The 16,085-nt window shown below is 34.8% G+C and overlaps 2 protein-coding genes across 4 annotated transcripts in view; both read left to right on the top strand.

Annotated features, from left to right (window-relative positions):
• LOC125681851 (N-alpha-acetyltransferase 50-like) overlaps positions 1 to 16,085 on the top strand; it is a 205,487-nt gene that overhangs the window by 146,662 nt on the left and 42,740 nt on the right. The window lies entirely within an intron of this gene.
• LOC125681844 (sodium- and chloride-dependent glycine transporter 2-like) overlaps positions 1 to 16,085 on the top strand; it is a 60,229-nt gene that overhangs the window by 28,786 nt on the left and 15,358 nt on the right. For all 3 annotated transcript variants that reach the window (XM_048922098.2, XM_048922097.2, XM_048922096.2), the window contains exons 4-7: positions 12,970 to 13,110; positions 13,700 to 13,865; positions 14,627 to 14,759; positions 15,113 to 15,247. In XM_048922098.2, coding sequence (XP_048778055.1) covers positions 12,970 to 13,110; positions 13,700 to 13,865; positions 14,627 to 14,759; positions 15,113 to 15,247 — 575 coding nt within the window. The remainder of the gene's footprint in view (positions 1 to 12,969; positions 13,111 to 13,699; positions 13,866 to 14,626; positions 14,760 to 15,112; positions 15,248 to 16,085) is intronic.

Genomic DNA, 16,085 nt, shown 5'->3' with positions numbered 1-16,085 from the left:
CTGTTAATTTAAGGACTGGCATGAAATCTGAATTTAGTTTGTGCAAATGTCCGTAACTGATTGATTTCAGGGACAACAGATGAACACGTCTTTGAGGTCACTAAAGTTGATTTCATTGGTTTTGTATGACAGTAACATTTCGTTTTCTGAAGGAAATTGATAAGTGTCTCTTTTAATCACCTGATTTTTTTTTAGTGTAAACCTGAATTTTGGTTAATCTGATTTAGTAAATGCAAACTGGGTTTTTTGATATTCTGACTCTACAATCGTCAAGTCTTAAGTTATGATAGTCTGACTATTCACAGCATAAGTGTAAAACTGGAATCTTAAGGGAGTCTGACTTTATGTGTTATCTTGGAACATTGGACTGGGATTTGAAACAGTTTAGAAATAACAAGGCAATCACTTTTGTCTTACTTTTCTGTTGCTATTTCATGATGTCCTGCTCAAATTCCACACTAAGCCAATAACTGATGGTGAAAGTTATTTCCTTTTTTTAATATTGATAAGAAATTATTGCCTCTCCAAAAATAGGAAAATTGTGTAATTTTTGTCTGATGAATGTATAAATGTCAAAGCTCACCTGAGCAAAAATTGTCTGGCATCCCTTTTCAAATTTTTAGCTCCTTCTCAAAAACCACACGACCAGATTCAACCAAACTTGGCATAAAACATCACTGAGAGGAATGAGATTTAAGTTTATTAAAATGAAGAATCATACTCTCTTGCAAGGGGAGGTAATTCATGAACGATGACAATCTGAAATCTTCCTTGTGGGAATCCCGGTGAAACAGTGTCAGTTTTTATGTAAGAGTCTATATTACTGTACATGTGATATAGATTCTATGTCGGCATTGGGGAAATGTTAGTTGTGATGTGAGTGATGTAGCTCATGGCCCTTTTGTTTTCTTATTATGTTAATTGTAATGTGAGTGATGTAGCTCATGGGACTATTGTTTTCTGATTATGTTAATTGTGATGTGGGTGATGCAGCTCATGGGCCTATTGTTTTCTGATTATGTTAATTTGATCTAGAAAAAAAATCTGTTATATGAAGAATGATGAAAAAATGCTAATTTTAAAATATTCAGAGCGAGAAAAAGGACCAATCATGTCACACGAATAAATAATCAGGTCACACTCCAATTATTCATTCTAAGTTTAGAGAAAACTAGCCTACCAAATGTAAGGTAAACATGGACTTATGGCGGAGGGAGATGTAAACTAATTGGACAGTTGACCTTGGTATTGTTTGTTAGTATGTATCATTGTTGGGTGTAATGAATTAGATGAGGCTGGTGTACAATACCAAGGCTGAATAGGACATAATCAAATGTTCAAAAAGAAATATTCATCTTTGCAGTAAATATTAAAGTACAACTTCGAGAATATATATACATTTGCATTTAGGAACGGGAAAAAAAATCCTTGATACCTTGAATTAGCTGCTGAAATTAGCAATTTCCTGCATAAATTATGTACATGTACGTCGCTGTATCAGATATTGTGTGGGGGTCGGATGGATGTTTTATTTGTGCCGTGGGGACAGTGTACATGTTCTTATTATTAATTAACTATCCTGATAATGAGGTTCTTCACATTTCAACATGTTGAAGTTACCCTTGTTAAATGAATAACTCTGGCACAGAAATGATTGTTAATGTCAACAACACAAGAACAGTTTTACATCCTCTCAGAGGGACATGGGCATCAAGATGTATGGGAGGGTTTTCTGTGTCAAGCCATCTGAATTATGTTATTTACTAAATAATGTTCATGTGACCACTAATTTTTGTACGCAGGTCTAAACATTCTGAATTGTTTCCATTTGTCTGTCTCGCTTCGTGTCCAGCTTAGGACTTAAATGCTATGAGACCTAGAATCATCAAACATTGTCAGCTGATACATCTAGGGTAGGAAGGGGGGGGGGGTCCACACTTTAAAGTTACATGTAGGTCACTGTGACCTTTGATTAAGATGATACTGTAGAATCATTTAAATTCATGGGGGCCAATTTTCGTGGATTAATTGCTGAATTTTTACAGGTTTATGGGGACGTAATTTCGTGAATATATATATTTGTAAGATTCTTGTATACTAGACTAAGTTGTCTTTATTCGTTGAGGATGTAAATTCGTGGGTGAGGGGTACCCACGAATTCCACGAAAATTGAGCCACCACGAATTTTAATGATTCCACAGTATGGCAGAATCCTGTCAGACTCATAAGTGGACATTAAGGTGTATCATGCCCTAAATCAATGTCACTGTGAGATGATATGGCCATACATGTATATGGCATAACCCTTTATTTGGCTCATGGTGATTTGAGTCCTAGAATCAACAAACTTTGTCAATTTCTGCATCTGTACAGTAATGTAAATTTCAGCTTAAAATCAGGTAATTAAAACATTTTGAAATAGTAATTAAGTATTCTAGAAAACCATGTTTTATGGGGGTGGGGGTAATCCCTACAGATTCAGTAATTGTTAAATCAAGAAATGCACATTTTTTCATAAAATGTAGCTACATAACAATTAAGATTAATAATTATTTCTAACATTATTGACATGAAGATATATGCAGTATTGTAGTACAAAACTATAAGATTTGCAGAATCTTAACATTAACACACAACAGATGGAGGAATTGTCTCATGGGAATAATGATCTATGCCATGGTGTTTCAAGGAGTGCAGTTGGACATACAAAGATCATTTTGAGTAGAGCTAGATTCTGTCTGTCCAATTAAAATTCCATTTGTCCCATGGGAGTAATGACCTAAGCCATGGTGTTTCAGGGAGTTCAGTTGGACATGCAAAGATAAATTTGATTTTGAGTCAAATTCTGTCTGGCCAATTAATATTGCATTTGTCCCTTAATTTTTAGAGTATAATGATCTAAGCCATGGTGTTTCAAAGAGTTTAGCTGAACATGCAAAGATAAATTTGATAGGAGCCTAATTGCATCTGTTCAGTTTAATTAAGATTGTTAATGAGTATAATGTAGGAAGAGTGTGGAAATACTCTGTCACACCGTACTCTTTAGTTATGGGGCATTTCTTTGTACACCCCAAAATAAGTCAGTCATACCACGCAAACAAAATTATCTAAATACATGTAATAAAATAAAAATATGTTTCAAAATATTTCTGTAGTTATTTGAACAATTTAATGCCAAGAGATATATTGACAAGTCAATTACAATATATACAGTAGACACATTACAAGGAATAATCTTGATTTTACATCAGGTCTTAAAGTAAAGATATTGATGCAATCTTTGCACCAATTAAGGTTGACATGATTTTGTGTCATGCACTTTCACCTGTTTATAATGAATAAACATCCCATGGGTGTATCAAGTGCCAGGACGGTACACTTTATTTAAAAAGAAAATGACGCAATTCAATTTCAGCTATTTGTGTCATAATCAAAACCACATTTTTTTGGTAATATGATTTTATGGACAGAAGTCTTCCTACTTTTCTAAGACAGATATAAATAAAACTAGGTCAGCATGGCACTGCTCCAGTGTCTCCCCCACACTAACAGGTATATAGATGGAATCTAGGCTGAGAGTTTGTTCCATTGTCTCTCCCACTATAGATGGAATTTAGGCTGAGAGATAGTTCCTTTGCCTGGTATGCAGATGGAATCTAGGCTGAGAGTAGCGTTAGTCAATATTATGGGAATAGAGTGAGCTCTGGATTATATAATTTTTAACTCACCTGAACTGAAGGTTCAAGTGAGCTATTCTGATCACATTTTGTCCGGCGTCCGTCTGTCTGTCCGTCCGTCCGTCTGTCTGTAAACTTTTCACATTTTCGACTTCTTCTCCAGAACCACTGGGCCAATTTCAACCTAACTTGGCCAAAAGCATCCTTGGGTGAAGGGCTTTCAAGTTTGTTCAAATGAAGGGCCATGTCCCTTTCAAAGGGGAGATAATCACAAAAATGCAAAAATAGGGTGGGGTCATTTAAAAATCTTCTTCTCAAGAACCACTGGACCAGAAGAGCTGAAATTTACCTGAAAGCTTCCTGACATATTGCAGATTCAAGTTTGTTCAAATCATGGCCCCCGGTGGTAGGATGGGGCCACAAGGGGGGATCAAAGTTTTACATACAAATATATAGGGAAAAACTTTAAAAATCTTCTTCTCAAGAACCACTAAGCCAGAAAAGCTGAGATTTACATGAAAGCTTCCTGACATAATGCAGATTCAAGTTTGTTCAAATCATGGGCCCCTGGGGTTGGATGGGGCCACAATAGGGGATCAAAGTTTTACATACAAATATATAGGAAAAATCTTTAAAAATCTTCTTCTCAAGAACCACTGAGCCAGAAAAGCTGATTTTTACATGAAAACTTTCTGACATAGTGCAGATTCAAGTTTGTTCAAATCATGGCCCCCGGGGGTAGGATGGGGCCACAAGGGGGGATCAAAGTTTTACATACAAATATATAGGGACAAACTTTAAAAATCTTCTTCTCAAGAACCACTAAGCCAGAGAAGCTGAGATTTACATGAAAGCTTCCTGACATAATACAGATTCAAGTTTGTTCAAATCATGGGCTCCGGGGGTTGGATGGGGCCACAATAGGGGATCAAAGTTTTACATACAAATATATAGGAAAAATCTTCTTCTCAAGAACCACTGAGCCAGAAAAGCTGATTTTTACATGAAAACTTTTTGACATAGTGCAGATTCAAGTTTGTTCAAATCATGGCCCCTGGGGGTAGGATGAGGCCACAAGGGGGATCAAAGTTTTACATACAAATATATAGTTAAAATCTTTTTCTCAATAACCACCAGAAATCTTATAAGGATCCGAAGTTTCTATAAAGTCCACAACATTAACAAACTAATTTTTTCACCTATCATACCATATCTCACTTAAACAGCTTCTTGGAAGATAACTCTCTCACTTCCATGATAACATCAACACCTAATGTTTTTTGAAGAAAAACAACAAAGTATTAGAAATCAGACTCTTTATTTCATGAAGATACATATTTTATTAAACTTCATTATAATTTCATTTGGGATTCACACTGGAACCTTCCACTAACAATAAAACATTAAATCATCTAACCCCACCCTCTACAACAAAAATATAAACAAAACCCCAGCAATATACCCCACCCACATAATTTTTACTGGAATACTTGTAAGCTCATGCACAACCACTTGATTAAAAATATTAATGTCCAAGGTACCCTCTATGTTAAGATACAAACTTAAGGATAATACACTTACATCCATTTATGCTCATTTTTTATTTTCAAAACAATTTCTTGTTTATGATTATCATTTCTATTCAAAGCATCTATGTACTGAATTTTGTTGATCTCCATTTTTCATTCAAATATACTCGATAAACTTCCAAAAAATTAAAAAAACAAATATTTTTTCAGTTGTGAGCCTGTGGACTGATCACCACTATTTATATACACTTGAAAACTCAAAGGCTCACTTGTTCCATCAGATCACTTTACAAAAACAATTTTGACCTACATGTTTGTAAATGTAGATAAATTTTCAACTTTTTCTGCTCTTGTTAATTTTGCATCCAAATAAATCTAGTGATATAATTTCATTTTTGTTTTCATTTATAAATTAAGAGAAAAAAAACTCGCCGTCAATTCCTTTTGAACAACTTGGTGAATATCATTAATCTTGGCACCAAAAATCTTTGACTGAAGGGCATTCAATTGTTATAATTACACACTTAATGCACATATTTACAACGTGTATGACCCCCTATTGATTTCCTGGTCACACCTGCCATGTTCGGTTTAAAACATAAATACCCTTTTCTCAGGTGAGCGATGTGGCCCATGGGCCTCTTGTTTAGGTCACCTTAGCCACTCATGTGACCTATTGCAATTGTCTGTGTCCATCGTCATGCGTCGTCCGTTAACAATTGAACATTTTTTAACTTCTTGATAATTACCTTTCCAATTCTTTTTAAATTGGGCATGAAGCATCTTTGGGATAAGGGAGGGAGACATAAATTGTAAATTTCAGGACACCTGCCCCTCCCCCCCCCCCCCCCCCCCCCCCCCAGGTCTTAGGAGCAGACAAAATCTGTTCTTTTAAAAATGTTCTTCTCTACAACTGCACATGTTTAAGACAAAACTAAATGCATTGTCATGTAGAGCAGGAATTAAGGTCTCCACAAAATGTGTAAATTTCATGATCCCTGGGGTAGTTGCTCTGACTCCAGGGTTAGGGCCAAACTTGGTGTATTGTGTAAAACATTCTTTAATGCTATTGATACTACATACACTGTATAAATGAAAACTAAACAGGTATTTTAAAAAGAGCAGGTAGCACTTAATTGTGTGTAAATTTCGTGATCCCATAGGTAGGGATTTTGATACAGGATGGGGCCAAAATGGTCAGTGATTAAAAGTGCTTTAAACTTTTTGATGATAAGGTCAGTGATTAAAAGTGCTTTAAACTTTTTGATGATAATTACCAAAGCATATCTGGGATGTGTAGAGAAGGATATGCCAAACTTGTGCATTTAGCAACCCCAGGGTTCTGATGATAGGTCGGGTCTAAATTAGTCCTATTATATTGTTCATATATACATGTGACATATTATGTAAAAGTTTATCATCATGCAGTATGAACTCTTTCAAGGGCAATTGTGTTTTAAGAACTCATCATGCCTTATACTGCTGCTGAATATTAGAATTTAGCGTAGATAAGCTCTAGCAGGACAGTGCATGACTATAGATTTTGCAGCCCAAGGGCTAACAATACTTTTAACTATATTCGACCGATTAAAGGCATGCTGTTTGTTTCCAGCTTATGTTTTTGAGAAAATTACGAGAAACGTTATTCATAATTAAGATTTTTAAGATTATTTTAAGATACTGGATAGGGGCTGAATCATTTTAGTTGTTTTTGAATAAGTAGTTTTTTATACTTGCCATGATGATCGAATCAAATCTTGATCCACATGTGTTAGTGTGCAAAATGAGAAAATCGATCAATACAGTGAACTCTATCCTTAATACAACATATAAGATTATAATGCCAATAAATAGAAAATCAAATCATTTTACACCTTAATACAACAAAGGATTGTCAATAAACAGAAAATCAAATCATTTCACAACAGAAAAGATGTTGTATTGTCCTGTGGAGTTTTTTTAAAAACAAATTTTAAACATCACAGTAAATCCTATTAATCTATTCAACTGAGGAAATGTGTACTTGATACAAATAATGATGTTCTAAGAAAAGACATACCATTGATTGGAATGAAACAGAGCTGGTTTATAACATACGTCATAGCCACCTGTTGCCCTGCCTATCATTGTCTTAACAACTTAATGGGTTTTTTTTGGTGTGGAAAATCGTTTAGAATACTAATTACACTCATTCAATAATTCATGTAAAAATTGTTCTGTTTAACATATGGTTTAGATAAATCGCAATCTATAGTGCAGCACTGCTTCACTGTGGTACAAATGGGTCAGATGGAAAGGTCGGCGATTCCTTTGGATTGTATAGTAACGGTATTCAGTACTGTGTATAATGGTAATCTCGGTAAATGATCCGCGACAGATACATCACTGAAGGTACACAAGATAAATGTGTGAGGAATGCCTGCTAAATCTTGTGTAAGATCAGTTATACTATGGCGGGTCTGTAAGGGTTGGGAGAGAGTGCATGAATACATCTCAGGTGACAACAAATTGTTATCCTAAAGAAAGTATTGAACCCTGTATTTTAAATGTAAATAGTGAACTTTTTAAAAGACTAGGCAGCCTTGTAATGAAAGCCATGAGGTGATGTCTGCCCTGTTGATTTAGAGTTCATTGCTACTGTCAGGAGAGGGTAAAATAACAAGAAGAGATTTTAGAGTGGACAATATTAACAATAGGTTACAAGCAGTTTCTTGCTCCCATACACAAGTATTGTTTAGCCCATCATCAACGTAAGAATGTTTTATAATGAGGTTATACAATTCATAGTGTCTGTCAACATTTGAAGTCGGTGTCAGAAAATGTAATCAGAAATATCGGATCTGAATGGAGGGAAAGTCTCTCATTGCATCATTTTTGGTAAATATTCAGTAAGACGTATAGGATCTCCTGCAGAACTTGTTGTCAGGGATAACTCCCGGATAAGATCAGAGCTTCCAATGCTCATGGTCTGGTCTTAAGTTGTTCTCGTAGCATACATGTATATATTAACTCAGCACAACAGAAATTTGTTTATTGTCTTTGCATTTGTTGACTTGGCCAAGGATGTCATGCTTTATATCTGTGGGTTTATATCTAAAAGTAGAGTACAAACTATACAATTGTTATCCCTAGTAACATATTACATATTTCAATACCATAGTATCGTACTTGAAATTGTTATAACTTTTGTGATTCTTATTAGTCAGATAATGCTTTTCTTTTTTGGGATATTCCAGCACTATGGGATTTATGCATGCCAACATGAAATCAATCAAATAAATATATGGAAAGGACTACATGAAAACGTCATTGTCATTAACATTTTGCCCCACATTAAAAATTTGGGAGCTGCAATCTGTGGATGATGAGAGAAAACATTGGTAGGGGGTGCAGTCTCTGAAAGCACTTGTCAAACAATTTATTGCCAGCAACATTACTAGCCCATTTTTATTGGAAAATGACACAAAGCATTTGGTGAAAGATAAATTGAAATTTCTCCCTATCAAGCAGCAGTGTTCTTCATGAGGATGGATGCACAATAAGAGTTGAATATTTTACACATGAGGTTATTGGAAAAGAGTTATTGGATAAAAACATAGCACATATTTAGGAGGAGTAGTTTGCATGCCAGGATTTCATTTAGAATTCTAACTTAAGATAAAACCGATCTGTCAGTAGACATCCTTTGAATTTTTTGAAGTTTTGCTGTTGTAAGTCTGTCTCAGGAAGAGGACAGTATTAGTTATATCAGTACTGAAGCAGCAAGTATTATTTACACTTAGAATGTTAATTGCCCTCGATATTTTTACCAATTAAAATGATAGCCATTTCCTCATCAATGTGAACAATCTGCTTATGAATGTTGATAGATATAGTATGATTATTTCAATGGCTGAAAGTAAAATGTAAAGAACAAAAGGTACAATTGTGTACATAAAAAGGCCCAAAAAATTTCTGATTTAAATGTGTCTTGAATTAAGCTTAATATGTGTTTTGAATAAGTTAAATACATGCCAAGTATACTATCTCAACTTAAATCAAAGTTATTTCTAATTTTATAGCATTATTATGTCATGAATAAGAGTTTTTCCCGCCATTTTTTAAAAAGAGTGATAACTGTTAAATTTGATCCAGGTTTCAGGTAATTTAATGACATGCTGTGTGTTTGGGGTAATTTAATAACATGCTGTGTGTTTGGAGTAATTTAATGACATACTGTGTGTTTGGGGTAATTTAGTGACATGCTGTGTTTGGGGGTAATTTAATGACATACTGTGTGTTTGGGGTAATTTAGTGACATGCTGTGTTTGGGGTAATTTAATGACATGCTGTGTGTTTGGGGTAATTTAATGACATACTGTGTGTTTGGGGTAATTTAGTGACATACTGTGTGTTTGGGGTAATTTAATGACATGCTGTGTTTGGGGTAATTTAATGACATGCTGTGTGTTTGGGGTAATTTAGTGACATGCTGTGTTTGGGGTAATTTAATGACATGCTGTGTGTTTGGGGTAATTTAATTTAATGATATGCTGTGTGTTTGGGGGTAATTTAATGACATGCTGTGTGTTTGGAGTAATTTAATGACATGCTGTGTGTTTGGGGTAATTTAATGACATGCTGTGTGTTTGGGGTAATTTAATGACATGCTGTGTGTTTGGGGTAATTTAGTGACATGCTGTGTGTTTGGGGTAATTTAGTGACATGCTGTGTTTGGGGTAATTTAATGACATGCTGTGTGTTTGGGGTAATTTAATTTAATGATATGCTGTGTGTTTGGGGGTAATTTAATGACATGCTGTGTGTTTGGAGTAATTTAATGACATGCTGTGTGTTTGGGGTAATTTAATGACATGCTGTGTGTTTGGAGTAATTTAATGACATGCTGTGTGTTTGGGGTAATTTAATGAATATGTGCTGTGTGTTTGGAGTAATTTAGTGACATGCTGTGTTTGGGGTAATTTAATGACATGCTGTGTGTTTGGGGTAATTTAATGACATGCTGTGTGTTTGGGGTAATTTAATGACATGCTGTGTGTTTGGGTAATTTAATGACATGCTGTGTGTTTGGAGTAATTTAATGACATACTGTGTTTGGAATAATTTAATGACATGCCGTGTGCTCAATCTGTATTTTTCTCCTTGAATTTCCAATCGGTAAAAACAGATATGATTAAGGAATGATAGACAATATAGAAATTCCTGTACTTTTATGTTACTAACCCAAATATTAACAGTAGATGTATACCTCTCAACATAGAAATAAAAATATGGCTTTTGTTTTGTTGATTTTTGTTTTTATTTGATTGATCTTTCTTGCTTTGTGGTAAATGGTCCCCAGAGCTGTTTGATGAATTTGATGAATAGTAGTTGTCCTAAGAAGTGTGTTTAGATATGAATTACGCACAAGTTATAGTTACATTTCATCATTGTGAATTCTTTAGCTGTTGTTGAAGATTGGCTTAGTATGATTGGATGAAATACATTTTTTGGAAGTTCAGAAATAAGCAAAATAAAAGGAAACCAAGGAAAGTTTTGTGTGTAAATAAAGCTGCTTCTGTTCTCTTGTCAATTAAAAGTGGGGGTGCTGATCTGTTTGTGTTAACCTCAAGGAAGAAAAGACTTGGCCAAATTTCTTTAGAATTCAGGATTGTGTAAACATTTTGTACTCTCTGGGTCAACATTCAGCTGACCGTGCTACATCAGGAGATCTGATCAAGCATAGTATTCTCTGTTCACAATAATTAAAGTTGTGCATTACTTATCCCAGCATGGTTCATTTGCAGGAATTGTATACTGTGTATAGTTTTCAAATCTCAATCTAAAACCATGCAAATGTGACAATGTCCTATAATTTGTTACTATAATTGAGCTGTTCCTAGCAAAACAGACCCTCATCTTATCCAACAATGTTTTTTTTAAAAAAAAAAAAACAGGTCATAATGAAAAAATGTGACATCATTTTTTGCATTACTTGTAAAGAAAAAGGTCACGATTACCAATCACGAGTTGGTTGTCATCTTTGACTGTAATATTTTAACGACAATCAATATTTTGAGGGATTGTTTTCTATAGTTCACACTTAAGCACTAAAATACTTCAAGGCGTTTTTTGCTAGGAACAGCTCATTATATGATTTATTATTCACAGCTAAAACTTTTCAAATCAGTCAATTGTATTCATTCCATCAGGTCGGGTCAGTTAATGATACATGTAGATATAATACTTGTAAGTTTCTGGAGTCCTGTGTATACCTATGTATGTGTCTATTTCTGATGGCAATTGAATGTGCATTGATTGTATGTGTGGGAGTGTGTTGGAAACAACATGGGGCTCTAAAAGTAATATCCCATCTGTATGTCATAAATGATCTCAGGCAATCACAGAGGTTGTTTCAATGATATTTATTGACTTGATAATGTTATTAATAGCTCATCTGAGATGAAACGTTCAAGATAACTCCATACTTGCATTATTATCTGATTAAAGTATAGAAAGCAGTGATTGGGAAGGCCATGTGCCCTGCGCCATAGTGCCATTCAGGTGAAAATTGGTGCATAAAATTATATAAATCCATGTGCCAAAGTGCGCATTCATTATCGATTGTAACTTGCGGGGTTTTTTTCTTCTCTAGAATGAATTGGGTACGACTTACTTATTTTTTGTACTTTCATTTTTAATTCCTATGTATTCTAATACACCGAATCTCATTGGTTTAAGCAATACAAATCAAAATAGATAACCAATAAACTATTTCCTCTTACATCACATCTCATCACGTCTTCTTATGCTTATACTTATTGCGTTTAAGCTTCGGAATATAGAAACGACAGAAAGTGAAAAAAAACAAATAATGAAAATAACAACAAGAGACCGTCTTCAAATACCAATACCGATAAAAGCAATGATATCGTTGAGAAGGAGACATTCATTGAAACAAAGTAGAAACATTTGCAAGAGCGGTAGAAAAGATCGTGGTCATGGTTCAGAGTTTCAATTAAAACAATAATGTTCCACTGCACATTTGCTATTTATGGCCTTCCCAATCACTGAGAAAGTGTATTTATTTCCATTTATTAGAGTTAAAACTAAATAAATTATCAAATAAAATATGTAGGTCATCACACTTTTTAAGATACAAGACATATATATACATGAACAGAAGATGATATCAATGTCAGAAAATTGCAATTTTCCTTAAACAGTATCATCAAAATTTTACAAAAACTGCATGGTTATAGTTAATGATATAATAGTATTCACAGCAATTTCATGACACCGTTTCTTTACAAAAAAATAGAAAATTTCTGTGAAAAATAAAAGAAATTTATCACATGATGGACTTGATAAAGAAATCAATGAAAACAGAGTTACTGCCCTTTAATTCAGTGTTTTGAAACATTCATAACTTAAGACTTTTGAAATATTTTATGCTTAACAAGATTTTTTACAATAATTATTGGAAAAGACTCCAACAAAATTTTAGTTCCTATCATGCAGATTTATAAATCTGCATAGATCAGGTGGAGTCCTGAACCCAGGGTTCAGGGGGGAGTCCTGACCCCAGGGTTCAGGGAGGAGTCCTGACCCCTGGGTTCAGGGAGGAGTCATGATCCCTGGGTTTTAGGGAGGAGTCATAATATATAAAGTGTTTAAGGAATATACTGGAATTTTGTTATAATGTTTCATTTACACAGGAAAATGCAGCACTGTAACTCAGGTGAACTTTGTAACCCATGGGCCTGTTGTTTTTTTTTTTACAGGAGTTGGCTGGGCCATGTTTGTTGTGTCGGTGTTCATCTGCATCTACTACAATATGATCATTGCTTACACCTTGTATTATCTGTTTGCCTCCCTGGCTGCCAACCTTCCCTGGGCTGAGTGTGGCGAATGGGCCACTGAAGGTAGGAGGAGTTGTCCTTCCTGATCAAGCAATTCTGGTCCTCCAATCTATGTACAATGTACATGTATTTTCATATTGCCTTAAAGGGGCATTGGCTGTCATTTTGTCACCAAAAATTGAATTCAATGAACATGTCTCTATATTTTATATTTCAGTAATAACACCAGTATTTAATTAATTCAAATTAAACACTTTTTAGCCTCAAAACAGTTACATGAATAAGTGATTTTGGTGATTAAATAATTATTGTTTTTGCAAGACGATTATTCTTCCTTACATATTTTTCTACAATAAAAATGGTTATGTAATGTAGTTTTATTGGGTTTTTCTTCTTTTTGTACAAAATGAATGTTTTTATTAGTCATACATGTAAATATATTTTCCTATGCCATTGAGAGATTTTGAGAAAAAAATGGTTGCTATCACTTTCACCGCTTAATGCCCCTCTAATCAGTATTTCATGGTAAAATACATAGTATGTATTTAGTGGAAAACAATTTAAAGCAATACGTACTGAATCCAGATTTACATTAAAATTCATTTTGATTTTTTTTCATTCTCACTGAAGCGATATTATTTTGACATTTCAGCTTGCAGTACTGATATAAAAGTCAAGATGCTGAAATGCCAGCGGTATAACAATACATGGTGTGACAACCAATGCGTTAACTCCACAGCAGTCGATTTTTCCTCCATGAATTGTACCATCTACAATGGCACAACGAAACTGAAATCGCCCAGCGATGACTATTTCCAGTATGTGTTCATTTTAACTTACTGTCAAACGCTCGTCATCTCACACTTTAGTGAACTCATTAGTTAACAATGAGGTCATCAGAGTAATGTTTCTTAGATTATTTTATTTATAAGACGAGAGTGTTTCAAACAACATGTTTCACATGTGAGAGCATCATATACAGTTAGAGTATATCATTGAGGAAGTGGGCAAGATTCCAGTTCTCAGAGAATAAGCCCATTTCCCCCAAGGCTTGCTCAAGATTGAGACTTGCTGACTCCCTCAATACAAACTTTAATGAAAACCATGAATGAAAGTGAGTTTTATTTGTTTTATACGATATAAAGTAAGTTGGAGCAGGTTACACATTATAAACCGTGAAGCGGTGTATAAAATTGGGTAAACTGTCCCAACTTATTTTATATCGTATAAAACAAATAAAAATTAATTTCATTCCTTCAATTTAGTAAACCACGTTTGATATTATTTGATGGATAATTCTAAAGAAAATATCAAATTTACATGACGCGCCGGACCAATATCGCCATACCAAGAAATGGAAACTGAACAGCCAAACGTATTAAGCTACTCAAGCTAGGTGATTATACCCGGCTAGGCGATTAGATTTACAAAGAATATACATGTTTTGCTGATATTTATATTATCATTCAAGCTTCGAAAACGAAGTCATAGTCGGCCATTATGACAATGTGTTATTCTCCCTTAATCTTGTTTTTGAACATCACATGACAGGTCACATGTTATTTATTTTATTTTTCAGTCATAGCGTCCTCAGCATCACTGGGGGTATTTACTCCCTGGGCGACATTAAATGGGAGCTGGCAGGCTGTCTGGCCTTCGCCTGGGTGCTCGTCTGCATCTGTCTGGCCAAAGGCATCAAAACATCGGGAAAAGTAAGGGCGTGTTTTTTGAAGTTCTATGGGAAAGATAATTTTAACTTTATCAGGAGATGGTGCAGAATGTAGACTTTAAGGTCAGATGATTGAAAAGCTGAGTAATAATTGAAATCCTTACTGATTACAGAAGGACTCAAATTGCATTTAGCATTGTGGTTTTCATAAAACTGTGTTTATATAGTACTCATTCAGTAATTCTGTTTGTTTGTTCTACTGGCTGTTAATTTATATGATGTACCTTCTGTTATTCTGTTTATATACATTCAGTAATTCTATGTTTGTTCTCCTGGCTGATATGATGTTGATATGGTATACCTTCAGTAATCCTGCGTGTTTTTTCCCCCCGGCAGGCTGTGTACTTCACCGCCTTCTTCCCCTATGTCGTTCTCCTGATCTTGTTGATCCGCGGGCTGACCTTGCCCGGGTCACTGAATGGAATTGTGTACTACGTCACTCCACAGTGGGAGAAGCTGGGCAGAGCAAAGGTAATCTACATGTGTTTCTGAGTGTGTGTGCATGTAAAGGTAATCTACATGTGTTTCTGAGTGTGTGTGCATGTAAAGGTAATCTACATGTGTTTCTGAGTGTGTGTGCATGTAAAGGTAATCTACATGTGTTTCTGAGTGTGTGTGCATGTATGTGTTTGACTCAGTAGATGTATATTGAATCCCAATGTACAGTATATCGTGCTGGGTTTTTTTTTTTAAGAGGGGGGGGGGGGGGGGGGGGGGGGGGCAGCCTATCCAACTATAGATCTATTTTTGCACGTATAAATAACCAAGTTTGTATGTAATGTTAAGAGGGGGCAGACCCATTGTTGCTAGGAGCCTGGTGATTGTTTTGTGCTCATTTGAGTAACTGAAGTGCAGGAAGAGGTGTAAGTTGATGTACACAAAATCTAACTTTCAAAAGATTGACTTACACGGGAAGAAGGAAAAAATAATTTAACAAAAATATTGCACTAAAGATACCAATTTGAGATAATTAACATGCTTTATCTATTGGCACCTAATGTACATTTAGCAACAAGTAGTTTTGTTAAGTGTGAAACGATAAATTGATAATACACATGTATGCGTTGGTTGTACATGTGTTTTTAGGCATATATTATTGCATGGGGTTTTTTTTGTTTTGGTTGTCGAAAATATTGATAAAAATTAACAATGAAGAATTGCTGATATACTAAGGACATCATGACTCTGATCTAAAGAAATCGAGGACTAGTTAATATTTACATACTTTATTACATCATGACCATACATTGCTTGCGATAAAACCACACAAAGGACACATATAAATGTAATCAGTGACTAAAATATTTTG

Source organism: Ostrea edulis, chromosome 2 (assembly GCF_947568905.1).
Source record: "Ostrea edulis chromosome 2, xbOstEdul1.1, whole genome shotgun sequence".
Classification (NCBI taxonomy): domain Eukaryota; kingdom Metazoa; phylum Mollusca; class Bivalvia; order Ostreida; family Ostreidae; genus Ostrea; species Ostrea edulis.
The sequence above is the reverse complement of the archived record's forward strand: the minus strand, read 5'-3'. Positions and strand labels throughout refer to the sequence as shown.